At 36.6% G+C, this 27,990-nt stretch overlaps 1 protein-coding gene across 2 annotated transcripts in view; it reads left to right on the top strand.

Moving 5' to 3' along the window:
• Positions 1-24,223, top strand: part of ice1 (KIAA0947-like (H. sapiens)) — a 58,499-nt gene extending 34,276 nt beyond the window's left edge. The window contains exons 14-20 of one of the 2 annotated variants that reach the window (XM_039736371.1): positions 21-3,926; positions 9,054-9,222; positions 11,764-11,924; positions 15,356-15,546; positions 18,705-18,808; positions 20,394-20,492; positions 23,223-24,223. In XM_039736371.1, coding sequence (XP_039592305.1) covers positions 21-3,926; positions 9,054-9,222; positions 11,764-11,924; positions 15,356-15,546; positions 18,705-18,808; positions 20,394-20,492; positions 23,223-23,410 — 4,818 coding nt within the window. In that variant the 3' untranslated portion in view covers positions 23,411-24,223. Of the gene's footprint in view, positions 1-20; positions 3,927-4,060; positions 4,169-9,053; positions 9,223-11,763; positions 11,925-15,355; positions 15,547-18,704; positions 18,809-20,393; positions 20,493-23,222 lie in introns of those variants that run through there. The other variant, XM_039736372.1, reaches the window with a different exon arrangement.
• Positions 24,224-27,990: the final 3,767 nt, after the last annotated feature.

Genomic DNA, 27,990 nt, shown 5'->3' with positions numbered 1-27,990 from the left:
TTCTTTTTTTGTCATCCTAGGAAAATTTATTTGGTGACATATCAGATTTAAGTGAAATGGAGACCGATGGTGAAGAATCATTTATTGAAGTTGAAAATGAAACTTTTAAGAATAACAAATTTGAACTGTGTAGTGAGGATTCTGAGCACTTGCAAAATAATTCAACAACAAAATGCATATCAAACATTTCAGTTCTTACTACTGAAATCTTTCAGGTGGCCCCACACCTTATAAATGAAGAAAAAGAATGTACTTTTAAACAAGATAAAAAAGGTGATATTCATGATAACTCCGCTTCTTGTGACGATATTCATAGTACTACAAAGATACAAAAAGAGTTGGTCAATAGCAGTGTCAGTTTCAGAGTGAATGAATCCTCCTCGAGGATAAATAAAAGTAGTGAATCAGAAGACTGTGAGACAAGTTTGAATTTTAAACCCAATTCTAAAGTCTGTCTAAGTGAAGAAGTTAAAACTGAAGAGCACATTCCAGGCATAACCAATGAAAATTCTGATCTTTTGTCTCAAAGCAATGCAGACTCAGTCCCAAAAGAAATGGAAATAAGCTCACAGGCATCGGAAAACAATACACCTGATTGTTCTTCATTTCAGGATTCTGTATTTGATATAAATTTGCATGTAAATGCATTTGTTTCAACAGACAGTTCAGATCAAAATAAACCAGAAAAAAGTTATGATGAAATCACTTTCAGTAGCTGTGAAGAGGTGGCAGATAAACACGAAGAAACATTGAATGAAGATTCTCTTAAAAATAATTCTTCAAACCATGAAAAGCAAGTTGACTGCAAGTATGTATTGAAGAATTCAGCAGATCTTATTCCTTATGAGAAATCCGTAAAAAGTGACACAACACACATGATCAGTGATGCTGAAGCGAAGAAACAAACAATGGAGAGTTCTGATATTTTGTCAACAGTTACAGGAAGGGGCATCAATGAAGCAGAACCAAAGTACTCCGATGTGATAAAGCCATATAGCGGCTCCTTGGCAGAGAGTAGTTTGAATACTTTTGACTTTAAGGTTCATGCTCACTTGCTTAGCCAAGGCAAAAAGCTTGAAATATTGACACACAACAATCTGACACCGCCTAAAAAGAAAGAGGATTGTATTTCAGAAAATGGAAGTTGCATCGAACAGAACTCTGCCCTACAAAGGAATGCCATAACAGAATCTAGTAACAAAGTGAATGTTGAAGTACAGAATTTGCACTCCACTGATGTAATAAATATTAAGGATACTGAAATGATGCCAGAAAAAGAAAAGGTTGGTGATGAAAATCTGCCATTACAAAATATCTTTGCTAAACACATTTCTTCACAAAAACAAGATAGTGGCCACCACCCAGATGCTATGCAACATGAGTCTGATGAAATAATTGCTGTAACAAAGAAAGACAGTCCTGGTCCTAAACCTTCTGTTGATTCAGAGTCGTCTTTAGATATGGCAACATTAAGCAGAGCACCAAATATTAAAGCTGTATTGGAAGTTCCTGTTGCCTCTGGTTTGAAACAAGTCTCAGGAATAAAACAAGACTTTCAAAATCATAAAGTATTAATCGGAAATAATGTCTCTCTTAATGGCTCATCTGATCTAAATTGTAGTGCTAAAGATTCAGAAGGTGAACCCGAGACTTTTATACCACATAGAATGGTTAAGAAACTGGGAAGCCAACGTCCACGAACCTTAAGTGATAATGTTAATGGTTTGGGAGAGTCAGAGTTGTTATTTGCAACAAAGTCTGTAAATATTCCCACTCCTGACCAATATAAAATTAACAATAATGTTGATGAATCAGTAAATGTAAATCAGGGCAATAAAGATACACAGGAAGATGCCAGTAGAAAGTCAGCATTTAAAAGTAATGTCAATTTCTGTGCAACAGAATTAACTCCCAAGTGCCATACAGTACCAGAAATACAACATTCAGAAAATCTGGAATCTGCTGAATTTGTAATAGAAGCATATGAAAAGTTAATAGAAGTTAGAAGCCTAGAACCTAATATAAATATGTTACTTTCTGGTCATCAGGATACGAGTGACTCTGGAAAACATTTTGAGCTTTCGCAGTTTAATGTACAGCAACAAAATGAAAAGGACAAAGTGATTGAAATATCTGTAGAACCTTCCAGTAATTTAAGAGCTCAGAGTAATGTAAATGAAAATAGTATGCCTTTGTGCACCACTCTTTTATCAAAAACCCAAACAGAACCAACAGTATCTGCATTACCTACTAAAAGCATAGTTTCCGGATCTCACAATAATCTTGATAAAAATCCTGCACCTGCATGTGTTAGTCTTTCGTTGGACACTCCGACAAAATCAGCAATAATCCCATTACCTGTTAAAATCAAGACCTCAAGATCTCAAAATAATGTGAATGAAAATAGTATGCCTGTGTGCACCAGTCTTTTGTCAGAGACTGAGAAAGAACCAACAGCATCAACACTGCCTTTTGAAAGTACACCATCAAGATCTCAAAATAATCTTTTACATAATAATAGTACATCGTTGCGCCACAGTCTTTCATTGAATGGTAAGATGGAACCATCAATAGCTGCATTACCTATTAAAATCACAGCATCATGTTCTCAAAATAATGTAGATGAAAATGGTGTTCCTGTGTGTACCAGTCTTTCATCAGATATCCAGAAAAAATCAATAGCATCGACATTGACTATTAAAAGCATACCTTCTGAATTGGACAAGGCAACGATATTAGCAAAGGAAAATGGCTTAAATAAATATATCCCCAACTCTGTTGAGAATGATGAATCGGTTCCATCAGCAAAAAAAAATTTTATTTTAGGCTTGATGAAAGAGAGGGAATTATGTGGAGCAATTCCAACAGTGCATGCTACTGCAGATACTTCTACCTCATCACATCCCTCTTCAGATTGTCTAATAAAAATGCGATCAGAGATGGGCCCTCCACTTCCTCCTCTGCTAGCACCCCTTATAGCTACGCCACCTCGAGTACCAAGGCCTGTCTCTCCCCTTTCATCTTCTTTCATGTCACCAATGGAAGAATTGGTTTCCCCCTTAAAAGAGATGCCTGTTCCTCCTCTTATGTCTCCACTTTCAGACGTACCGAAGCGTAAATCTCTATCTTTTGACACTCCTTCACCTTCTGACATGAATAATTTAGGAAGAATACAATCTTCTCCTTTGCAGTTTTGTGCAGCTACTCCAAAGCATGCTTTGCCTGTTCCTGGTAGGCTGCCTCAGTCAGCTGTTACTGCCAGCACATCATCTGTTAGTATACATCAAGAGAACTCTGTAAAGATTTTGGACACAATGTACCCAGAACTTTCTGCCCGTGCTAGAACTTTAAATATTCTTAAAGGGAATGTCAAACCTATCAGGTTTGTCCCTTCATCGGACAGCAGTTTACTCGGACAAGGTAATAGACTTTCAGGTTTTACATCCATTAACCCTTCTGCTACTGTATTTACTAAAACAGTTAAAACCTGTGACTCTAAAAACAGTCCTTTCCAGCCTCCAAAAGAAACCACTGAATCCAAAAGACTGAGTTCTGATCAAACAAGGAAGAGACCTTCTGTTCTTTTACCTAAGAGTGCTGCCAAAAAGCTTTGTTTAGATGGTTATTCACCAGTTGCCAATAGGTTAAATAGTCCAGTCTCAGCCTCCAGTGATTCCAAGGCAAACAAACTTGACAACCCCCTTTCTGAGGACACCAGGAATGAAAAAAACAATGTGCCAGAAACTGTGACTTCTTCCAGTGATACGGCTGTTGGAGTGAAGAGACTTTTTGAAAAAATTGAACATTGCTGTTTCGATTTGTTGCCTGTTGTCCATAGTCATATCAATGTTGGGAACATTTCTGTCGTGCCAGTAATGAGAGACGAAGAAAAGGAGGTTATCTATGAAATCTGCGTATCAAAAAAGGTGAGTGCAAGTAATATGCTTTCTTTAAAATACTAACAGAGTTAATGTTACTGACCAGCTCTCCATTGACTCCATTAGCTCTCATCAGTTTGCTTGCATTTTTAATATGTAATAGAACTTTATTACTATTTCAGATATTCAGTGAGTGAACCCTTCATAGTAGTCTTCTCACAGTGGTACATGCATGCCCCCAAGATGTGAGCTTCTCCTGGAGAAATCTACAGATTTAAGCTGTTATTTTTATTTTCCATTTTTAGGTAAGACAGGAAAAAAGGTGAGGAGTGATGTCCTTTATGAATGTAGGCTTTAGCACTGCTAGAATACATTATGAGGACTGCAGCTCCTGGTAACATCACCTTAGCATGTCATATTACTTGTCTAGTAATAAGAGGATATGTCAAATTAGATGACTGCATAGTAACTTTACAACACAGTTTTACATTTCTAAAGTATTGCGAGCTTGCGTCTTTTTCTGACTGCTTTAAACATGCTTCCCTTACGGAACCAGTGTCTGTGCAAAGACTTTACAGGTACGGGGTGTGAGGCTTTTTTTCTGTTTTTTTTTTCCCTTTCTGTTGTGGTAAGTAGAACATGAGACGTAAGACGGACAAGTTTCTTTTCTGTTTGTCAGATTTAAAATGCCTGCGTTCCCTATTCCTTGTAGCTGCATTATGGTTTTCGTGTTTCTGAGTGTGTACTCATTAGCTGTCAGCTCTCACGTGTACACAAGCCTGCCTCTGCAACTTAACGCGCTATCAGGCCTGTTTGATTTTAGTTGGGGCCTGTCCCAGACTGATTGGACTGATGTGCTAGCTGGGTCAAACTATATGACTGGAGAACACAGGAGTACACCACCATTGACTCATAATTACTAAGATTATATAAATGTCTGCAGTTAAAATGTGACATGGTATTAAGCCTCCAGCATGAAAATAGCAGTGTAAGCTTATTTTGTTATGATGGAAATGTAATTTATTTTGTAAAAGCTAAATCTGATTCTCCAATGACCTCTCCTAGCTTATCTCTCCTGGCACATTGTCTTCTTAATACTGTTTCTCGTTTATTACGCTTTGAGTTAAGAGCATAAGACGTTAGACAAAAAAGAGGAGACATTCAGTCAGATGTTCTCATTTGCTTAGCAGGTAGCTAATTTGTCCATCCTTTATCCAACCCACTATATCCTAACTACAGGGTCACATGGGGGTTGGGTTCTGCTGGAGCCAGTCCCAGCCAACGAAGGGTGCAAGGCAGGAAACAAACCCTGGGCAGGGTGCCAGCCCACCGCAGGTAGCTAATTTGTCCAGATACTATTACAAATTGTCAGTTTCTCACTTTAGTGACATAACTTGGTAATTAGATCCACAGTATCACAACCCTTTGCTTGAGAAAGTGCTTCCTGGCTGTCATCTTAATTGCCCTTACCCTTAATTACGTCTAGTGTCTTTGACTTGAGACTATTTCTTTCATTTTCCAATATTCATACAAACATTCTTGTATACTGTACATTGTGCTATTCATTCTTAAACCATTGACATAACTTGTTTGATGTAAAGAGAAGCAACATAACCTCTCAGTATGGGTCATTGCATATTTTTGCCTGGTAATTTTAAAAATACTTATAATGGATAAGGCTTTAAATATACCGATTACTGGATTATTTTCTGGACTGATCTGGTGATGTTTTAATATGTTCAGTTTTTTTGTACTTATACAAAAATAAAAAAATAAAAAAATCTTTTCCTACTTCTTTTATAGCAGCGCTGTGCAGTAGTTGTAATGCAGCACAGTAGGTTTCTGTGAAGCCAGTGCCTTTTTGTTGTTTGGGTGGTAATTCGCATTCTTTGAGGGAATATAAACAGGAATTCATATGTGTACTTGTGACTGGTGTATATCCCTGGCACGTCAGCCCTTAGTAATGTAGGGAAAATAAAATATAATGTGTTCATGTAATAATCACATTTAATTCAATGTGAAAATGTTCCTTTGAATGATAATGGCCTTGAGGAAGCAAAGACCGTGACGGCCTGCAGCATTAGAACAATATCGAACAAGATTCATCTTAGTGAAATTGTATTTAGTTTTATTCTTGGTGTTTCAAACTACATTACAGTTAATAAATGGGTCTAAATAGTGAACCTGTAGGTGGACATCCCACAAACTATCAGCTTACTATTGACATTTTATAAAACATCATGGCTTTACCTGTGCTGTATATCTAATACTTAACCAGTAGGTGAATTGATATGTTTTTTTGGAAAGCTATAGACTGTCTTGTGCTTTTTATGTTAAGTGTCAAGAATGATAACTGCAAAAAGTTATTACACATGTTTAGAATGTATATGTTTCATTCATGCAGTTTCACCTCCTGATATTGAGTTAGAATGAGGTCACCATCCCCTCTTGTGTGTTACAAAAGGAAACTAAAGGAAGCTGGCATTGAGAAAAGACATTTAAAAGACTGTAGGGTAGCCAGCCTACCTGGATAAACCCAGAAAATGGCAGTTAAACCAGCAGATAATACGGCTTGGTGCAGTTTAGAAATTCAATTGGACGTTTTTGAAGTTTGCTTACCATTTCACTCATTTTTGCCAGTAACACTGTCATCATACTACACGACTGTTTTCAGTTGCATCCTTCATATGCGTAATCTTAGTAAAATGAAATGAATCACGGCTATTGCTTGTGAGGGCATGTCATGTAATTTGACAACACTTGTGAGTCAGGTATAGCTCTTTGTAACTCGCCATGGCAAAATTAGGCAAACCATAGGAATGGGCGTGTGTGTGTGTGTGTGTGAATTGGCAACCAGTGGACACAAAGCCAGAAATACGATGTATACAATGCTGAGTTAAACAATGAAGAGAAATGGGTGTTTTGGACTACACACGCAGAAGAGTCTAATCTGACCAGTGTCTCGTTTTTCTCTTAACACAACAGAATACAACAAGGACAAAGCCTGGATAAGACTGCCTCAACTCGCCATAACTTAAAACCATTCAAAAACAGCTACCGTTGTGTTGTCAGGCAGCACATATTATTTACACGGCAAAATGCAGCGATCTTGCAATACTCTGGGAATTTTGAAAAGGTGCTGAAAACTTGAGAGAGTTGTGTCATCAGTCACCTTGTGTGATTCCTAATTGTTTAATCTGACATTCTCGAAACCATGTAGTCCAACAAGTACAGTCTTTAAGTTTGCCACAGTCCCAACAGTTAACATAGAGATTATCATCATGGTAGTGACAGTGAATCATGAAAGCAGAATTTTCAGAATGTTTCACTTCGTTTTGTCCACCAGCCCAATGTTTGGTGTTACTCACTTAACCCAGCCCAGTCTTTCCCATATTTTGTGTGTTAACCAAAAAGTATAACTTTCAGTGGATATGTGTACAAAACACCACCAAGTATATACCTCTGCTGGTAATTTATTCTGTGTAGATCATGGTCTTCATCCTTAAAAAGGAAAATGATATGGATTTTGCTGTAAAGCACATTGCTTCTTTGTGTTTGGTTATCGTTATCTACCATATTCACTAACATGTATATTGCATTTCAGGGGTGTGGAAATCAAATTTGTTTCTACTTGTCCACGGACAAGTAAACTTAGAAAATCCATTTGTCCGCCAGTTAAATTCACTTGCCCATAAACAAATAACAAAAGTAAAAAATAGTTTCTTTTTTCTGATCTCTTTTATTGATGCCAAAACTGCCTTCCATTTTAAAACTGAAAAAAAGTTCTTTCGGGGAGTAGTATTTTGCCACCTTGCTCTAGAACATTATATAAAAGATTTCCTTATCATTTTAACTCACTAATAAACAATGCCTTCATTACAGCTACACTAGTTCTGTTTCACATATTACAGTTACATAACAGAACACTGTCCTGATTCATTTTCTGCCATGTTCTTCAGCTTTTGTCTTGCAACATCTTCTCCCCTAAGAATCTTTGCCATCTCAGACAGCATGGGCTGAATGCTGTTCATTTCTGCTTGAGCTGAACTGCATGATTCCTGGACTGATTTACCAAAGAAGTAAATATTACCGATGTTGTTTGGAAATAATAATCGCGTCTAAGTGAAGATTTTTATAGATATTTCATAACGTTTGGAAACCGTTAGAATGTTTTCTTCTTTGTTTTTAATAAACTGACAGTGCGAAACCAACTTGTTTTGTATGAGAAATTTTCTAATCAAAAACTATCTATAGACAGATTATCAAAATTGATGTTGTCACGCAATAACTTTCTTAACTCCTCCATATATCACAACCTACGCAAAATTGCTAATTTCATGAAAGATTAACTGCCTAACAAGCTTTGTTATGTGGTGAAAACATTTGCATTGTAAGTAAAATGACCGCATTTTTATGTAAAAACAATGGATTTTATTAATAATATATAAAAGTTATCGATTATAATGAAAAATCATCAGATTACATCGCAATGTCGGCATGAAAAAAAAATGACCGCATCTCCAAGCGTGTAAATAGTAGGGTAAAATACTTATGTAGGACCGTGAGAGTGCTTCCCCTTTGAAAAATCAGCTGTCATTTTGTAAACGATATTGAAGACCAATCTGAGACCTGAAGAACACGCCTAAGTAGACTGTTTCTGCACAAAGTACGTAGGCTACTCAAATTTTTAAAATTTGAAAGTAGTGGTAAAAATTTACCCTGCACAGCACATATAATTCTTTTTTCTCCAGAAAATTGTACTTGTCCGCGGACAACTGAAACCAGAAAAACACGCTTGTCCGACGGTCAATTTACTCGTGTCGGACGAGTCGGGCGTTGGATTTCCGCACCCCTGCATTTAAATTAAAAGAATAGTTTATAACAGAACCCTGGACAAAGTGTCAGTAACAGCAATGCTTATTGAAGTTGGTAACAAAAAGAATACATCTTTCAATAGAAATGGGGTCAATGTGAGAATTAAACCTAGGTTAATGGAACTGTGAGGCAGCAGTTGGCCATTTTGGTAGATTCTGCAAATAATTTTTCTTAGATGTGTTGCTTTTCTTTGGTATTAATGTATCAGTAATGTATTCAGTGGCGTTTCACTTCAATTGAAATTGAACATTGTACGGTGGTATGTACAGGTATAAATATATATATATTTTGTTATTTCAGTTTCCTGCAGAGGAGTTTCTTTCTGCCATTGCCCTGAAATTGAAAACTGAAAAAAATATCATGAGTGGAAACTATCTCCAAGCCCTTTGTCGTGTTTATGTTGGAATTTGTCGACAACTTGGGGACTTGGAAAGAGCACGAGTTCTTGCATATAATGTTTTGAAAGAAGGTAAGTTACCACTTTTGTGATAAACTTGTATCGGAACAGTGATATGTCTTTGCCACCTGCACATGCCTTTTGATACTTTGATAGCACGTAGTGTGACATGAGTGAAACATTTGGCTTTTGGATCCCTTTACATATAACTGAAGGTCCATGCTTTCATTGTTGCACCCTGCTGCATTTCTAAATTTTATTTCATAGTAAAGGAGCTGTGAGGAGCAACACCTTTTCTAGTTTGACATTCAGTATTTATGTATGTTTATTTTTTTTGAGAGGGGAGGGGCATAATAAATCATTAACCTATAGTTTTTCCTTATGATTTTATAAAAGTATTTTATTAAGATCCATGTTTGAAGCAAAAACCTTTAGCAGCACAGCACTTGTGATGAGATCCTAAAATGTTTTATTTGATTTACCTTATTATTGAAATTTTTTGTGTAAATTGATCACTTGTAAAATGATTGATAGATAGATACTTTATTAATCCAAAGGGGAAATTCACAATTCACAAATGTTGACAGGTAATGAAATAATGACACAAAAGATACTATACTTTGTTACAGTACAGTTTGTTTTGGTTATATTATTTTACAATGAATTTCAGACTTTGAAGAAGGATACTTGTGAATTAGATTAAATAGGATTTATTGATTAATTTTTGTGAGTTACACTTTTGTTTGGTTTTCGTTTTAACAATTCCCATCTTGCATTACATGCAATTCTAAATGTGCAGTATTAATATGCATCATTATGCAGTATATGCATGTGTATTTATATGTATACATTTTATTCATGTTGGCCACTGAGTTCTATTTTGAAATCTCTGTCACATAATTTAAATGGATTTAGATTAAAGTATTACAGATGTTGTTTGCTCAAAGACAATGAAAAAATAGATCCACAAAATTGTGTACTCCAGGACAGCAGTGGAAATTAAGGAGAAGAGCATATAGGACTAAAGCTAGGAAGCATTTCTTTACGCAAATGATTGATAGTCTGTAGCAAACTACCAAGAGATGTAGTTAAAGAAGAAACCTTTGACAACATTTAAGTGTCCGCTTAGCTGTTTGCTAATCAAACAAGCTTGATGGACTGAATGGTCTCCTCTCGTTTGTCAAATTTCTTTTGTTCTTTTTACAAAACTATTGTTCTCATATGACCCATCATTAGCAAGTAATGGTCTGAATGCTAATGTGAAATCTCATCATCTTATTGTGGTAGTTAATGATGGCTATGCCTTAAATGGGCATGCTTGAATATATTTGTCCTAGCTCATTATTTCAGTATGTCAAAATCTTTGTAGCGGTTGTGGTGATGTTAACTAGTATATCGAAAAATGTTTTCCTGGTATCTTCCAAAACAGTCAGAATTTTGAAGTATACCGTGATGTGAATGTTTGGACATTGCGCTCACTGCTGTCCCATTTATGTAAATGAAACATACCTCAAATTAATTTTGTGTTGGGTGTGGCATTTGCAATGCAAATTTTAAATAAATTGAATAATAAGCTTATTAGTAAACGTTTAATTGAACAATTGTTAATTGTTAACATCCCTTGCATGCCCTGTGTAGGAATTTGAAAATACCTTACTGATTACATACATTTTATATGTAAGGCTTTACCCGGTTTCTTATCATCTTCGTAGACTTTCTTGATCACTTAAAAAAAAAACTCAAACACAACATCTGGTGGATTTTGGCTAAACATTTTTTTAACTGACTCCTCTGTCCGGTCATTTTATACTCTAATTATTTATGAACAAATTCCATCTTTCTGGGTCCCATACATTCAGCTATTTTAAGCTCCCTGCACTGCTACTAGTTATCTTATTACCAAAACATAAAATCTAAGTTTTAAAAAAAAAAAAAACTTTTTTTATGCTTAAGTATATGTGCGTTCACACTGCAAGTGCATGATCTCTGCATGCTTCAGTTTTGCTTTTTGCCTGATAAGCCCAGGCAGACTCACATTGTACATTTATTATCTTTCACATGGGGAAAAGATGGAGTGATATTGTCAGAGTGTCTAAACACTATACCTGAGAAAAGTTTCTAGAATAAATAAGGCTATAATACACATTGGGAGTGTATTGAATTTTTTTTTTGTATTGTTTATAAGCATTACATTTTGGTTATTGGTTAGGAATCCTATATGTGGCTGCTATAGTGATCAGCCAACTGCAAAATCAGGACAGGTTCTCTGGATTTTGGCACTTAAGGATTTCTATATTGCACCTGAATACACACCCCTTAACAACCTGTATAGTTAATGCCTGGGCTACATGCAAACTTGCTTTTTAGGTGTGATGTGTATGATGCAGTTGCTTTGGAATGTGTGTCTTGTGATACACACTTGTGTAACTAATTAATATGAAAAAAAACATTTTTTGAATTTTCCTTAAGGTAAAATAACAAACAGGATTAAATGAATTTCCTTGTTTCAATTCAGCTGCTTGAGAAGAAATACTGAAATACATTTATTGTAATGTTAAACAGATTTTAAGGCAAAAATACATTAACATTACTTATCTGCTTTCTGTTTTTCAGGCTTCCCAGATTCTGAAAAGCTGGCTTTATTCATTGCAAGCACGTGGTGTGATGTTTTCTCCACGCAGGGTCTCATTAATAAATCTGTAATGTCTGTGATTCTGGCAAGAGCAAAAGGAGATATTTTACAGTGTTTCCAGGCATACACACGCTCCAACAAGGTATAGATTTTCTCTGTTTTTAATTTATAGAGTATATAGATATGACAAGAGGGTTCCACATGTGTGTCTTTCCAGCCTAAAGTAAAAATCAAAAACAAGTCCATAGTATAAAAATATTGTCTTTTCCTATCCCGACACAAGATAAAGATTAGAGCATCAACTATTAAAGGACAACAATCACTGGGAAGAAAGATAAACATCTCCAATGAGTCTTGCTAAATGTTGTTTTTGTCTGTCTGCTTAGTGGGTTGGCTTCACCATTTCCCTTCCCATATTTAAAAACACTGCCCACCTGTTACTTTCTTTGGAAAACACCCTGGCCTGTAGTCATTTTTCCATCCTGCCATCCAACTTCAAGCTTCTCTAGCTTTTGTCATCTTGGGACTGCATCCAGGTCAAGTCTAAACATCACTTTTAAAGTTAGGGATACTGTGACAGTAGCTGTTTAGTCTTTTAAAGAGGAGCAGGCTCCTAATTGATTCATGTGAGATAGAATTGCTGTCTGCAGAGAGGAGCTGCACTAGCTGCCCATCAGTAGGAATGGGTATCATTATGATTTTATCAATACTAGTATCGATACCGATACTTATTGATACTCTTATCGATGTCACTGTCCATAATGTGGTAAATTAATGTGTCTCTTGAAGAAATAGGAAACGGGCTTAAGGGATGTTGTCATCTTCCTACAGTTGAAAAGTTTACTTATGTAGCACCCCTCAGGTTTTACTCTGGGAGCTGACCTGAGTTCAGTGGGGTTTTTTTCCCCCAAATTATAGATTTAAACATAACCTTCTTTTTATATTTGCCACTTTGTTTTAGTGAACAACCCTATACCTATGTTAAAAATCTAATGAAGTAATTAATAATTTAAAGCTTATAATTTTCTGAACTCGTACTATAATAATAATTTACATAACTTTACCATGAATAGCACCCTATTGTTACTAAACCTCATTTAAAGATACCCACGTGCTAAATCGCTACCCTCTCTTTCCCTTTATAGCTATGCTAGTTAATTGCTAGTCAATTGTTTAGTTTAACTGCATGAATTATTATTTACATATATACATCCCATATAATATCATAAATTCAGTAGATTTAGGTCCTGGAAAATAATTTTAGCATTTACTCAACAGTTCTTTCTCTGAAAGCATAAAGGAAAAAAAAGTAAAATCCCCTCATTAAACCTATGCCAGCAAAAAGAAAAAATAAAAAGTCATGTAAATGGTACCACACACAGACATTGCCGGCCTGGTACTTGCTTGAAATTGCGGCTTTACTTGCCGACTGACTTCTTTGCTCTAATGGAGCATCCGGAAATCGCTCATTCCCAGCAGAAGCAAGCCGTTGTAGCAAGTGTCAAGCTGGTAGTGATGGCTGGTCTGCTGCAACAACATCCAACAGTGGCGACAAACTCTAATTCCCGCACGAACGGCACCCTGCACCTCCCCGATTTGGCGTTCTGGACACAGTATGTCCAGCCACCAGCACATCCACGTATTCTCTCCCAACAATTAACTCTGTGCTAGAATTAGCTCTTTGTTAAACTACTAGTTGAAATTTGCCATTTATATAAATAAATTTTTCATGGTAAAAGCTGAAATTTAATTCTATTGTTGACGTCTTTACCAACACCTACGCCATTACACCCCACGTCCCTTTTTTTTTCTCCTTTTTTTTTTTTTCTTCAATTCTGACCTTCACCTTCATTAGCTACCATCCAAACCAATAAAATATGTTCACATAAATACCAGCATTTACTTTTAAGTTTAAAGCATTCTAAATAAAATTACATAACAATTTATGCATAATAATCTGTTTTAATCGAATTTTAATTATATCATGAACAATCCTGTTACCACCTCGTAACTCGTGTTTTTAAAGGGCTATACTTATTGTGGTTATAATGAACTTATCCTTTGTTGTCAGGGCAGCTCAGTTCAAACTTGAGGTAACTACGTAGCAGTTTGCGATTTATGCTAAGCTATGTATACCTAAACCAATTAGACTCCATTGCGGTGAAGGGCTGTAAATCATTTACAATAAATTGTGGCATTCTGCTGGTTTTTTTTTTTTCTTCCATCGTTTTGCCTCGTCGAGCGATGGAGATCAGGTTGGATGTTGGTGCCTGAATTCTGTTATCCACTGATGAAGCTGCAACTACTGCTTGACTGACGCTCTCTGAACACAAGTTAAAACTGATGCTTACTTTATACGTCCCGAGTGAATAACTGCTGACTTGTTTTTATAGCGATGACAAGTGTTACCTTGACTTAATGATGTCCAGACAGTCGCATTTTCAGTTTGGATATTTCCAGCAGCATTGGAGCTGAGAGGCTGCAGTGCGAGTACGTTTCAGCAGCCGCTTTCTTGAAGCAGTCAAAAACACTGCAGTGTTTCACATTCATGTAATGTGTTTCAAGGAGTTGCTAGAGTTACCCCTTTACATGAAACTACCTTTTTACACATGATGCATTTAACTGCATTATTACATTTACTAAAGTGAACCCACACTTTTGAGCTCTCTGTCTGTCATGATGACTGGAGATCACAGAATGTAAACACTCAGCTATGAGACTAAAACTTGATCGCCTGGCACCTGCAGTGTCATCATCATTCAGGGACAGTTAGGAATTTAAAAACACAGCTAATATTCGAATGAATTAATGCTACAAAAATACCAATAGAGGCACCGTTTTTCCAGGAGCTTATTGATATTTTCGTACTGACCAGTCTGGAAGAGGTACCAATTTAATACCAGTTTTCGATATCCATCCCTACCCATCAGTCTTTCAGAGTGTCTATCTTAGTAGTACTCTCTAAAGATTTTTTTGGGGCTATCATAACACACACACAAGGGTAATTTGAATCAAGACACTTTGTTCTTTCCACTGTGACAAGTAGAGAAGCTTATTTACTTACTTATTTTGTGCCTCCTTCTTTCCAGGCATTCCCTTTCTGGTCTCATTTCATCTGATGGTTCTAGCATGGCACCCTCTTAAAATGGTTAAAATCCCAGTTTAATGCATTATACTGAGATTGCATTTGTAAGGGCTGTTCAAAGAAGGTTTCAGCTTCTGGGATGCATTAATTATAGATAATGATTTTCCTATCCATATATTGTCTGTAGTTGTTACATATGCCTGGTATGTCACTGTTATGGTGTTTGTTTTGATTATTCTCAGTTGCTATAAAAGTATTTTTTATCTTGAAGGAGCAGAATCTGCTGCACTAGTTTATGTACAAGACAGGCAACTTTCTTTACCAACTACTTAATGTTGAAGCTCCTTTAAGACTTAAGTACCCAGGCTGACCAAAGCAATATAGTATATTAAGAAGTAATGAAGTACTATACTGTATATAGTTCTAATGGAATTTTACAAACGTGTGTTTTGTTTTTTGTTTTTTTTTTTCTCCTTTTAAACCCATAGAGTACCCCATGTGCTATAGCACAGATTGTTTCTGGTATATTCATTGCCTTGGAAACTGGACTGAATATGAGATTCCAGAGCCATGAAAGATACGGTGAAGATTTAAGTTCTAATGTATGGGAGTACATTTATGCCACTGAACTTCTGTGTACCCAGCAGCAATGGACATGGACCCATGATAATTTAATTTGGTATGTAAAACATTTAATTTTTTTAATATGTTTTAGCTATTACTATTTTTACGTGATAAAAATGTTTCTTTTATTATAATACTTTATTATATTGGAAGTATTCATATTTTTTATTGAATTTAATTAAAGCCATTAAGATTCTATACAAACAAGTCAAACTTAACAAAACTAAATTCAGTTCAACCCCTACCCTTATATTGGAAGAATAAGGTCTATTGAGTGTAGGATCTCCTTCCTTGGGGCTTTTCCTTTTGCACCTTACGGTGAAGGCACCCACTGGGCATTTTCACTAGATGTTGAAATTTAAATGCCTCCTGTGATCCAGAGGGATACCATATCTATTCTAATTTGTTCTATTTTTCTGACCTTCCTCCCTTAATTACAAAAAGCAAGTTCAGCAACACTTCAGCCACTTTTATTTGATACTTCATTCCTTTGATCACTATGCAGAGATTGTGGTTATAGGTAAGAACAAGGATGCAAATAGATTTATAAATCCAGAGCTGCACTGATTTATTGGTCATTCCAGTTGTAACCTCCTTTGCTTATAAGCAAGCTACTCCCTCACTTGTAAAAAGCAAGACATATTTTTTCCATATGTGAATAGTGATCTCCAATTTGGGGTTACCAACTTCTACCCCAGCCAGGTTGCACCCTTCTGCCATGTGTTCCATTATATATCAGAGATCTCAGTAAAATGAGACCAAAAGGCTTGCATCATTGTCAAAAAGTAGAGATGCAACCCTTGAGTCACCAGATCAGATGCTGTTCGGTCAGTGACAGTTGAGTCACATGCATGTCAGATAGACTTGTTGTGTATATTCTTTCTAATAATATGATTTCTGGTTTTATTTGTTATAAACTACTTTTTTAAGGGTTCGGCACTATCCTGAAATTTACTGTGGTGGAATACACTGTCGGTGTCTTGCAATATAGTGTTTGATTATATTATGTTTCAAGTTGAAGGTCTTCTCTGTTGACGTAAAAAAAGTGTAGCTTTACAGTTTCCTTTTGAGAAGATAATGAAATGGAAAACTTACATCTAATATATAAAGCAGAGTCGATGTATGTGTGTATGTATGTATGTTTGTTTGTCCCCCATACAAATCTGCACTGGGCGTCCGATCACCACCAAACTGGGCATCCTTTGTGACCAGGAGAAGGTCATGGGATATTTTTGGTTTGGAAAAATGTTCATTGTGAACCACTTGGCGCCTTTTCACCGATGCAATGTTCGGCACACGTCTCAATACTTATGATGGATGCACGTTGCAACAGAAGTTCACCGCAGTGCCATCTAGCGGCAGCTTTGGTCTCTGTGCGTCGCTCTTTACCCATGTTGCTTTATATTGCCAAGAGATGGTGGAAGTGTCCAAGTATGAGAAGGCCGACCATAGACATAGAATTACTAAACAGTGCATGAACAGCACCATCGTATGTCAACGTCCCCACCACATTGTGAGTGGCACTGCTGTGGAGTGAAGTAATGGATAAAGATACCTCACGCATGTGCTGCTTGGGATTGTACAGACCGATGTATGCTTCAAACCAGATCCCGGGGGATTACATTTCATAGGTGAAGCTGAACAATTGTTTTGGTTATATTTCGCCATTAGAAAATCCAATTTTATAATCTTAGCAGTAATGGTCACCTTACAATAAAATTAAACAACATTAGTAAAATTAAAACAAGAGAATAATAAATCAGACATCAATAATTAGCAAACAAACAAAGATAACTGCCAGTAACAGTGCAAAATTCACAATTGGTATGCCAGTTTGAAAAGAAAAGTTTTGAGGGCAGTTTTAAAATGTGTTATTGAATCGAGCTGACGAATATGAGACGGAAGAGAATTCCCGAGTTGAGGAGCACCAGGAGAGACGCTCGCACTCCCACAGAACAGAGTCTGACGGTACTCCTGCTAGTTTATTATAAGTTAAATTCCTAATTTTTAGATTTGTATTCATCTTTTATTTTATGTTCTAAATTTCTGTTCATGTTGCAGGGAGCAAGTGTGTATTTTGTTGGGAACAGGGATGCTATTTAGTAACATTTTTCCTTATTTAGAATCATATAAGATAACAAAAATGTAACTAATTAAAGTAAAAATGTAGTATAAATGAACATGTTGTATAAAGCCTGAAAAAAGTAAAAAGTCTGTAGAGATAACGGCATACATAAGTAAAATCTGTTTAAACTAAAACCCTACTGCACTATAACATGTAGCATAGTGACAGCACACAGGAGTTTTGGTGAAAATCAGTAACAGATTTTGATTTATATAAAATAACAACAACATATCCTGTTAAAGAAAGAATGCAGTGTAGGTGAAAATGTTGTGTAAAGACTGTAGTGATAAAGGCGTACTTAAGTAAAGTCGATTTCAACTAAACACTGAAACCCACGGCACCTATGATATATCTCATAGTGATAGTACTTATGTAATTTAGTGGTAATCAATGACACATTTTTATAATAGTTTAAATGAGATCAAATGATTAAAAACACAAATGTACATAATGTTTGCCCTACATATTGCTGCCTTGTATTGGATTTCACATGTCACTCAATTATTTCTTTATCAAGTCCCTTGTTGTTTGACAAGTATAATTCTTTTCTGGTATTGCAAGGTTTCAGTTGGATTGCTTAATCGTGTTCCTTTTCTCTCCTTGTATATTTTTTTACTGTTCTGAAAAAAGGATTCAAATTATATTATTAAAAACCCAGTTAGAGACTACAGTTCTATACAGGTGTGTGCACTGTGTTCTTGGCATCTTTGTAATATTTTATTAATGCATCTCCTTTATGCTTAACACAAAGAGGTTCAAATGATAGATGTGCTCAATGATGGGTGCCTTATTTTTTGCAAATTATTTCTTAAACTATCGACCAGGAACTGTGAATTGCTAATTTAATTTAGAAATAGAGATCATCATTTGTTAGAACTAAAACCAGTAGGCTTAAGAGATTATGATAGATTGAGAACCACCGTTTCTGCTATATTTAGTAAAAATGAGACCCTGAGCTTTCCTATGAGAGATCTTCCATTGTCTATTAAAATGAGACATACATTTTTTTAGACATTTCACTATGATCTGTTTAGATGTTTTTTAGAATGTTTTCTCAATTGTATTCTTTCTTTTTTTTAACCCTATAGCAAACAAATCTGGCCACAAATGGACAAGTGGATTAAGCAATTTAAAGCTTCCTCACAAACAAGCATACCTGAAGTTAGTGTTGCAGCCATACTACGTCTAATAGGTAAAAAATAAATATATATATAAATATTCTTAATTCATAATTCTTTTACTTATAAAAATACACAAAACACATATGTTTTGTTTATAAATTGCTGTATCCAGGTATGTTAACATTATCATTTAAAAATATCTTGAATGAAATATTAATCCTTAACATGCTGGTTAATTGTATCCTGAGTGATCTTTCATTAATTTAGGTAGATTGATGTTGACTTTTTGTTTGCAAAAAAGTAGAGCGTTATTCTAATTATCCTAGGAAAAGCTTGGATTGCTGCTGGAAGAGGTGTTGGTGAGGCCAGCAGGGGGTGCTTACCCTCTGGTCTGAATGTGGATCCCAGTGATACAGTGCAGCGATTGGGACGCTGTATTGTAAAAATGCTGCTGTCCTTTAGATGAGACCTAAAACCGAGGTCCTGACTTTCTGTGGTCATTAAAGAACGCTGGGCATCCTTTGTAAGAGCAGGGTGTATCCTGATGTCCAGGCTCAATTGCCCACCAATTGGCCTAGTCATTATGGGCTCCTAATCGATCCCTGTCTCTAATTGGCTATCTTTCTCATCACTTTACCACCTAACAGCTAATGTGTGGTGAGCACACTGGGCAAAAATGGCTCCCATCGCATCATCCAGATGGATGCTACACATAGTGGTGGTTCAAGTGGCTCCCCACTCACTAAAGTGCTTTGAGTAGTGAGAAGAGTGCTATATAAATGTAACACATCCATGCCTAAGCTGCTTCGTGCAAGGGAGGTTTCACGACTCAGTCAGTATCCCAACTGTATTTGTACCCCACATGCAATTAAAAAAAAAAAAAATTGCAGACCGACCAGTATAAACAGCAGTTATCAAAGAGGTTTTAAAATCATACACAGTTACAGTATACAGTTACTTTAAAGCGTAGGATAACGTAACCTAAAATGAGTAGAGCTTTGAAGGCTAGCAGACTACAGTAGAAGTGTAGTAATAGCCGTGTACGCTTAGGATACAGCAGGAACCATTGAATCATGCAAATGAATTAACAGCAGTTGTAATTCAAAAAAAACAGCCATATTTTAAGCCTAGTTTTGAGCAATGGAACCTCCCAAAAAGATTTAGGAATAGAGCTTTACAGAGTGTTGTATGTGTCACAGATTTAAATGAGCTTTTCCTGACAATTGTGCAATGGGTTTGGAGCAGTCTAAACAACTAAGAACTGACCAGTGCAGCAACACATAAGAGACTGCAGCAGCTCTGTGTAAGAGTTTTGGGAACGGAAAGAAAATCCAGTTGTTAGTAACTAAGACATTAGCAAAATTATTTTTTAATCTGTTGTAATTACTGCTTAAAATAGTACATTTTAAAATGTTGTTTTTTTAATTTTCCTTACGACACAGTAAGGATTAAGAAACTCTCTCAGACTGATGCATACTCGGCTGATTTTTGTATAAAAGAAAAGTGCCAGCAGAACTTGCTAAAAGCCCAGATGGAGACACCTCCTAATACTGCTGACTACATTGCATTAGTCCCTCTCAAGTTTCTTACTGTCCAGATCAGCAATTTGTTGTCCAATTTAGAAAAAATGTAAACTATTGAATACTTGTTTTGAAGGACGACTTGGGCAGATTGGTATGAAGGAAGGATTCTTAGCTTCTGTGAAAAATGTTGCTACTGTCATTAACACCTTTGGCAGACATTCTAATAAAGAAGGTAAGATGGTATTTAAGTCTTGGGATTTATTACTATCTTGGATATAAATAAAAAAAAAAGTAGGTCACTCCCTCCAGTTGAGGAATTTCCTAATGACAGCACTAGTAAGCTAATTGCTGTTACTACTTCATTATTCAGGTTTTTGTCTACCATTATGTGTCTTTTGATAAATGGTCTGTATTTGCAGATAATGACCCTCTCACGATATTTTGTCAACCAAATGTGGTAGGAGAAAGGACATTAAAGTAGAACTAATTAATTGAAGTTGTATGCAACCGCACATAAATGTGATGCAGCAGAAATGTAAGTGAATCCTGGGGATAGATATTAGTACAACTCAAATGGGTGCACATAATTGAAAGTGCAGGCAGGATTGAAATGGAAGAAGGCATGTCCTCGCCCCACGTAAATGCAGGTCAGTATTGTCACATGTGCAGAACATAGTGAAATTCTTATTGCATTTGCAAATCAACATGCAACACATTGTCACTCTCTGGTGTCGTGATTAGTGTGTATTACTACCATACCACACAACTTCTGACTGACTTAACTGAAATAACACTTTATGTCAAATACAAGTAGTTTCTGGCACAGTGTGTGCTGGGCTTAACTAATTATAACGCTAATTGTAACTTTACTAGTTATTACTAATAACTAATGTAATTATAAATTTACAGTTTATATCGCGCTTCGACTTTCGCGGATTTCTGCGGACAATGGGTCTTTTAATTTATGGTACATGCTTCCTCAGTTTGTTTGCCCAGTTAATTTCATACAAGGGACGCTGTTGGCGGATGGCTTAGAAGCTACCCAATCAGAGCATGTATTACATATTAACTAAAACTCCTCAATGATATAAGATATGCTTCCTGCTCGGTGCTTGATTGTTTGCTTTTCTCTGTCTCTCTGACCCTCTCTGGCATTCTCTGAGCCTGACGGAGGGGGTGTGAGCAGAGGGGCCGTTTGCACAGAGGCTGTTTGCTTAGAAGATACAGATGCTCCTCTACAAAATGCTGCTTTATCTCGGTGTTTCGGCATACTTTAAAGCACGTATTGATTTTTTGATTGTTTGCTTTTATCTCGCACTCTCTCTCTGCCATTCTCTGCTCCTGACGGTGCTCCTTTGAAGAGGAAGATATGTTTGCATTCTTTTAATTGTGAGAAAGAACTGTCATCTCTGTCTTGTCATGGAACACAGTTTAAACTTTTGACTAAAGGGTGTTATTTCATGTCTAGAGGGCTCTAATGTTAACAGTGTGGGAGAGTTTATAAGGGCTTAAAATATATAAAAATAACCATACAAACATATGGTTTCTACGTTGCGGATTTTCATCTATCGCGGTGGGTTCTGGAACGCAACCCCCGCGATCGAGGAGGGATTACTGTAGTTTAGATGGGTATGTTATAATATCAATCAATCAATCAATCAATAATAATGGGACATTAAGTATTGGAGCACTGCAACTTTTGTTCAGAGGTTTAATCAACAACTGCATGTGAAGACCCAAAGGAGAGAAGCCTATCTAGATTTAACATGAAACAATTAAGACCAAACTTAAAGTAATGATGTTATTTAGCCATTAGCAATCAGTATTTCATATATCAATTGATATTTTTTTGAAGTCTTATGTAAATATGTTCAAAATCTCCCAGTAGTAACTGGTAATATTAATAATGTGATAAATGACTTAAAGATTACAGAAAGAGAAGTGCTATTTGAACCAAAATTGAAACTAAATAAAACGCCAGCATCAGATATGACTTGAAAAAGATTTCTTTAGGAAAGCTATTTTACTACATGAAAGCTCAATAGCCATTTTTTTAGAACTATACGCACTGGAAATTTCTTAAAGTATGAATTGGCAAAAATTGTACCGTTCAGTAAAAATTCTTATTGGGTTCAGTTAGGTTAACATTTATTACAGAAGTAATAATGGAATCATTTATTAAGGATAGGATCAGACGATATGTCGAGTAGTGGTGTGTTACTAAATGCTGTAATAGTGTTGATAATGCAAAATTCACCAAAGTGTTTTTTGTAGCAATTATGCAGTGTTCATGGAATATTTTCCTGGAAATTTACTATACGTTCGACAGACAAACTTCCCGTCGCCCAAAACCCCATGATATTTTGCAAGGCCGGCATAACATCACAGAGCTGTAGTGTTTTCACACAGGCATACTGTCTGTAAGTGCACTTCACCTTGTATTTTATTTCCATGCCTGAGCTGATTTGTGCAAGCATGGTTTCACGACTCAATCGATATACCAGCCGTATTTGCACCCCACATGCAATTTAAAAAAAGTATTACAATTTTTTTTTTTAGAGGTGGTGTTTAAATTTTATTGCTGATTGGCCAGTTTCTACCCAGGGCCACCGCCTTCAGATCTATAAGAAAATAGCATTTGTGTTGTTTTTCTGTAAGATTTCCTCCTATGTTCTTACTGTATACACATATATGCATCTAATTTGATAAGTTGTTAAGCAAAACAAATTAATAATGCACTGTCTTTATTGGTACTGAAAGAAATAACTGAAACAAATGTATTTTTTGGCTATTTCTTGAACAGAAATGTCTTGTGCAACTTGTTCCTGATAAACATTTACAGTACTTCATAAATTGCATGGACTGCTTTTAGTTTCCTTATCTGTGCTTCAGCTAAACCAATTCTAGTGTCGTGGGGCTATTATATTAGACTTTATGTTAATGACATTTGTTGTAATTTTAGGTATGCCCTGGGGTGTCCAGCTGGCTGCATTCTATGCAATATATGATTTGTCTCCATGCAATCCAAAAGAAGCAATGGACTCCCTAGCAACATGGCGATCAGAAGTTTCACAAACAGTCCCTCCTGCTGTGACCAGCTGTCTGACACAGCTGAACTGTGTGTACCGTCAGATGACACATCCAACCTAAATTTAGGGACACCACATTAATATATTGGTCATATTGTAAATTGCACAAAATCATCAACAAAAAATTGCACAGTTTATTTCCAAAATTTCTTTAGTAATAATTTAACTGCAGTGTTTCGCATTTGAATGTAGTTTGGTAAAAGTCTAATTTTTATGGCTCTTAGGCAATATTACATTTAAATGTACTGTAAAGTGAACTGTATATGCTGTATTATATTCTGTAAAAATGTACAGGACATAGGCTTTCATAAGTTTCAGTTATTTGCTACTTTATTTTTTTTATTCTAATTATGTTAATATTTTGCTCTTTGTAATGTTTTTATATTAAAATAGACAACTGATTGATAGCTGCATTCTACTTGGAATCATTTTACTTAGTAATGATGGTGAAAATAGCCAACAGGAATGGGAAAGTGGAATAATTTCCAGCAGGAGTCCACTCAAAACATAAATTGGCCTTGAATTAAAACGGGGAAAAAAAAAATCTGAATTTTGGAAATTATGATTTTAACATTAATTTAGTGGGATTTGATCATTCACACCTCTCATGCTACATCCACACTGCTCTGTTTTCATTTAAAAATCTCCATCCACACAAATATTTTTAACATCATTTACCAAAGTATCTCCATCCACACTAAAACGGTCAGAAACGCTCATGACGTACATGTTTGCTTACCCTGGGCATACAGGCCACGGCAGGATAATCCATGAAGGAATGGTAGTGCAGTGTGACCTGGTATTTGTCACAAAACTGTAGTGACAGGTGCGGTGGGCTTGCACCCTGCCCAGGGTTTGTTTCCTGCCTTGCACCCTGTGTTGGCTGGGATTGGCTCCAGCAGACCCCCGTGACCCTGTAGTTAGGATATAACGGGTTGGATAATGGATGGATGGATGTAGTGACAGGTAAATTATTTGCCATTTTCATATGTTTGCAGCATTTGAGTTGTACAAAATGTAATTGTTTCATACAGGTAAGCAACACAACAAGCGCCTTGGAAAGCAAGTCCTCTGTGTCCGCAATGTGGGAATTTGATTTTGTTTGGTGAAGAGCTACCGGTCAGGTAATGAGGAGGCTCCAGTCCAGAAAGGACTCCGTAATAAGGCTTTCATAAAAGGTCCATGACTGCCAACATGATGCTCTGCAGTTTTTCTCTCTCCTTTTTACTAAAGGAAAATTTATTTGTGAGTGCCAGTGGTTAATATCAGGGATGTGGAATCGGGGTCGAGACAATTTTGGGTACCTGGAATCGGAGTCGACAAAAATATACCGAGACTGGCTCCTAATAAATTTAAATTGTAATGAAAAAATAAAAACAGCAAGTTCAAATGTCCCATTTCGCAAACAATAGACATAATTATGTACTTCTCTGATGGAAGAACAAAAGCTCAGTGCATAGTTGTGTTACTACTAGTGTGAAGTTCAGCTGAGCTATTATACAACCTGACATTCACATATTGTAATCTGGATTATGGTACATTACAAAAAGTGTTTTCATTTTATTTCAGATATAATGTGTTTAACAAGTTCATTTGAGTGTAAACAAGTGTAATGATGAAGGTGGAGGTGTGTGCTACGGCCTGATGTGTGTTCAGGGGTTCTTGTCTTTTGTTTAAACAGGCCAATACAGTAGAGAGTCCGCTTCCTAGCCGGTAGTTCTGTGGTTAAATGACGTGTATGTTGCCTTCATTCAATCAACATGGAAAATACATTAGCGTATTAAATACAAGAGGAGTTGGAGTCGAAGGATCTATCTACCGACTCCACAGCTCTGGTTAATATAATCCAATTGTAATGCCATTCTTGAGATATGTTTAAAATAACAGTTGTGTGGAGGTAAAACTGAAAAAAACAGCTAAATTTAAGAGTAGCAATTACCAGGAAACACATTTACTGCTTTTCTGTATCAGTGCCTGGGCAGCTCACCATCAGAGAATCTACTAGGAATTCTTCATTTTATTAGAGGATTGACATTCAAGTTTGTTTTTTTTTTTTCTTTTCTGTTAATCAGTGTAAAAATAAAAACGAACCTTCATCCATTGTGACTGAATGTTGTATAACACGAAAAAGTGTGAGAACTTCTAACAGGGTGGAGACTTTTTAAAGGCACTTTAAGATTTATTATCTCTTTACATTCATACTGCATTATGGATGTCAGTGCTTTAAACTTCAAGATGCCGAGCTGTTATTTAATTTTACTGCATTACGGGTTCTCGCCTCCTGATATTGAATGCTCTTCCTAGAATCTAAACATTACATTCACATCTTTATTAATTTTTCAATTTTGTTGCTTTTGTAATCTCATCAGTCCATTTTCTAAATTCAGTAAAGCAAATGTTTTGATAGTTCATTTGATAAGGTTTGATTATTACTATTTCAGATACACTGCTTGAAGTGTACACAGAGACCAAGTACTTCTCAAACTCTTCTGTTGGTGTGCCTTAAGGAGGAGAAAAAAAAACCAAACTGCAATCTACAATGGCCACAAGGTGGCAGCAGATCCACACAAATGGATTAAGTCGGCTGTGTCATTTTCAGGTTATTGCAGTGGTGCTTATCTGTGGATGTGTGTGCTCTGCAATGGACTGACATGCTTAGAAGATGGTCTGAGAACCATCAAACGCATGCATTCCCCTCTCCACTTTGCTGTGCAATTGACTGACTGACTGACATCCTTTTCGGATTTCATTTTTAAATGGATACATTTACCATTTTTGTCCATCAATCTACACTCAATAACCTATAATGACAAAGTGAGCCAGAAATGTTTGTGATGCGACATCTGTTGGAATGGCAAAGACATAGCAACCGGATGGACACAAATAATGCAGACGCTTTTCCTTCTATTAAGGCAGATAAGCTGATTTCTGCTCATCCCGCAGTTGGACGGATTCAGAGTTAACGTTTGTAGTGTGGGTGTGCCATCCGTTTACAATGTCTGTGTTGCGTGCGGTTTGATATGGGATTCATAAAAGCAGTGATCATATTTGTGACGCACAATGTACAGGATAACAGAGATCTAGCAACCGGATAGACACAGAGACGGACAGACATTCATTCACTTATCCTTTTATTAAGGAGCCCTAGCTTCGCTACTTGTCTGAGATGGGTGGAAATCTAAGTAATCCACGTAGGCCTCAGGGTTAATGTTTGCGCTGCACCATTGAGTGAAATGTATCTTCTTATGTAATACGCTACCGTGGCTGTCCATTTGTCTGTCCAGGATTTTAAATCGCCTGTAGCTTGCAAACCGTTTGACTTCCTGAGCTGAAATTTGGTACACATATACTATGTGACTTCTCTTATCTGCTTTCGGGGTGATGATTGACCTCCAAGGTTATTCCTCTTATTTTATTTTTATTTTATTGTAGCATCAACTCTCTCCAGCGACCAGCAAGGCGGCCGTGTGGCGAATGTGTACGGGTGTCGTTCTCATCCCTACCACCTTTGCCGTCACTTCCCCTACCTCTTCATAGCTTAAGTAATTCTTGAGGCAGATTGAAGATTTAAGTGCCCGCTTAAATGAAAAAATTAAGGAAAAAATACTAAGTACTTGCAACACAAACACTAACTTAATCAGTTTTTTAACACAAAAAGATGAGAAGAAGTGGCCCGCTAGGGTGGAGAAAAGAAGAGCTGCTCAGGAAGCAGCAAACGCATCAACCTCTGAGCAAATGAATGATAAACGTACAGAGAAAGAGGAGGAAAACTAGGAATACTCAAGTCAAGTGTATAAAGTGCAGTGCGCTGTTACTGGTCTTGTACTGTAATAATAAAATGCATTGCATATGTCATTCCATCAGATGGCACATCACAAACATTTGTAATAATAAAAAGCCAAATGTTTATGATGTACCCTATGCTGGAATGATAAATGCAATGCATATGTCTCTTTTATATCAAATTTGGTATAAGATTCATAAAAGCAGTGCTAATATTTCACATGCGCCATCTATTGGTTAACAGACATAGCAGCTGAATGAATGAGTAAGGCCCTAAACCTGCCATTGCTTTGTCCAGGGTATGACGTTAATCTCATCCAGCCCTGCCAGCAGGCCCTCCAACTTGCAGGGAACACTTGGGGGTTGGTGGCAGGATTGGCACTCCAGCCACTGTTTAAAAAAACAAAAAAACAAAAAGACAACCACATATTGTCCCTATTGTCACCCGCTGCATTCTGGTCCCAATCCAGGTGGTTCGGCGTGTGGTCACTTTATTAAAATATGATGGTGCTTTTTTAGTGGTGGTGCAATAAGGAGACCAGGGTTCATGTCTTTGGTCCTCCCTGCATGGAGTTTGCATGTTCTCCTCGCATCAGTCCAAAGAAGTGCAGGTTAGGTGAACTGGTGACGATAAATTGGCCCCCATGTGGAGTCTGAGGTGGTCTGGTTTGGGCCCTGTGCTTGTTGAAATAGGCTAACTGACCTAACAGAACTCCCCACAGCCCTGGTCTGGATTAAGCTGATTAGAAAATGACATGATGTTATTGCTTTTCCTTGCTTTGTTTGTATATAGTGGTATTTGTATTTGGTGTGTAATATGCCATATTTATCTTGCCACTTTTCTGGTATTTTTATTAA

The sequence above is a fragment of the Polypterus senegalus genome, chromosome 15, assembly GCF_016835505.1.
Source record: "Polypterus senegalus isolate Bchr_013 chromosome 15, ASM1683550v1, whole genome shotgun sequence".
Classification (NCBI taxonomy): Eukaryota; Metazoa; Chordata; class Cladistia; order Polypteriformes; family Polypteridae; genus Polypterus; species Polypterus senegalus.
Note: the sequence above shows the minus strand (reverse complement) of the source record. Positions and strands in the feature narration are given on the sequence as shown.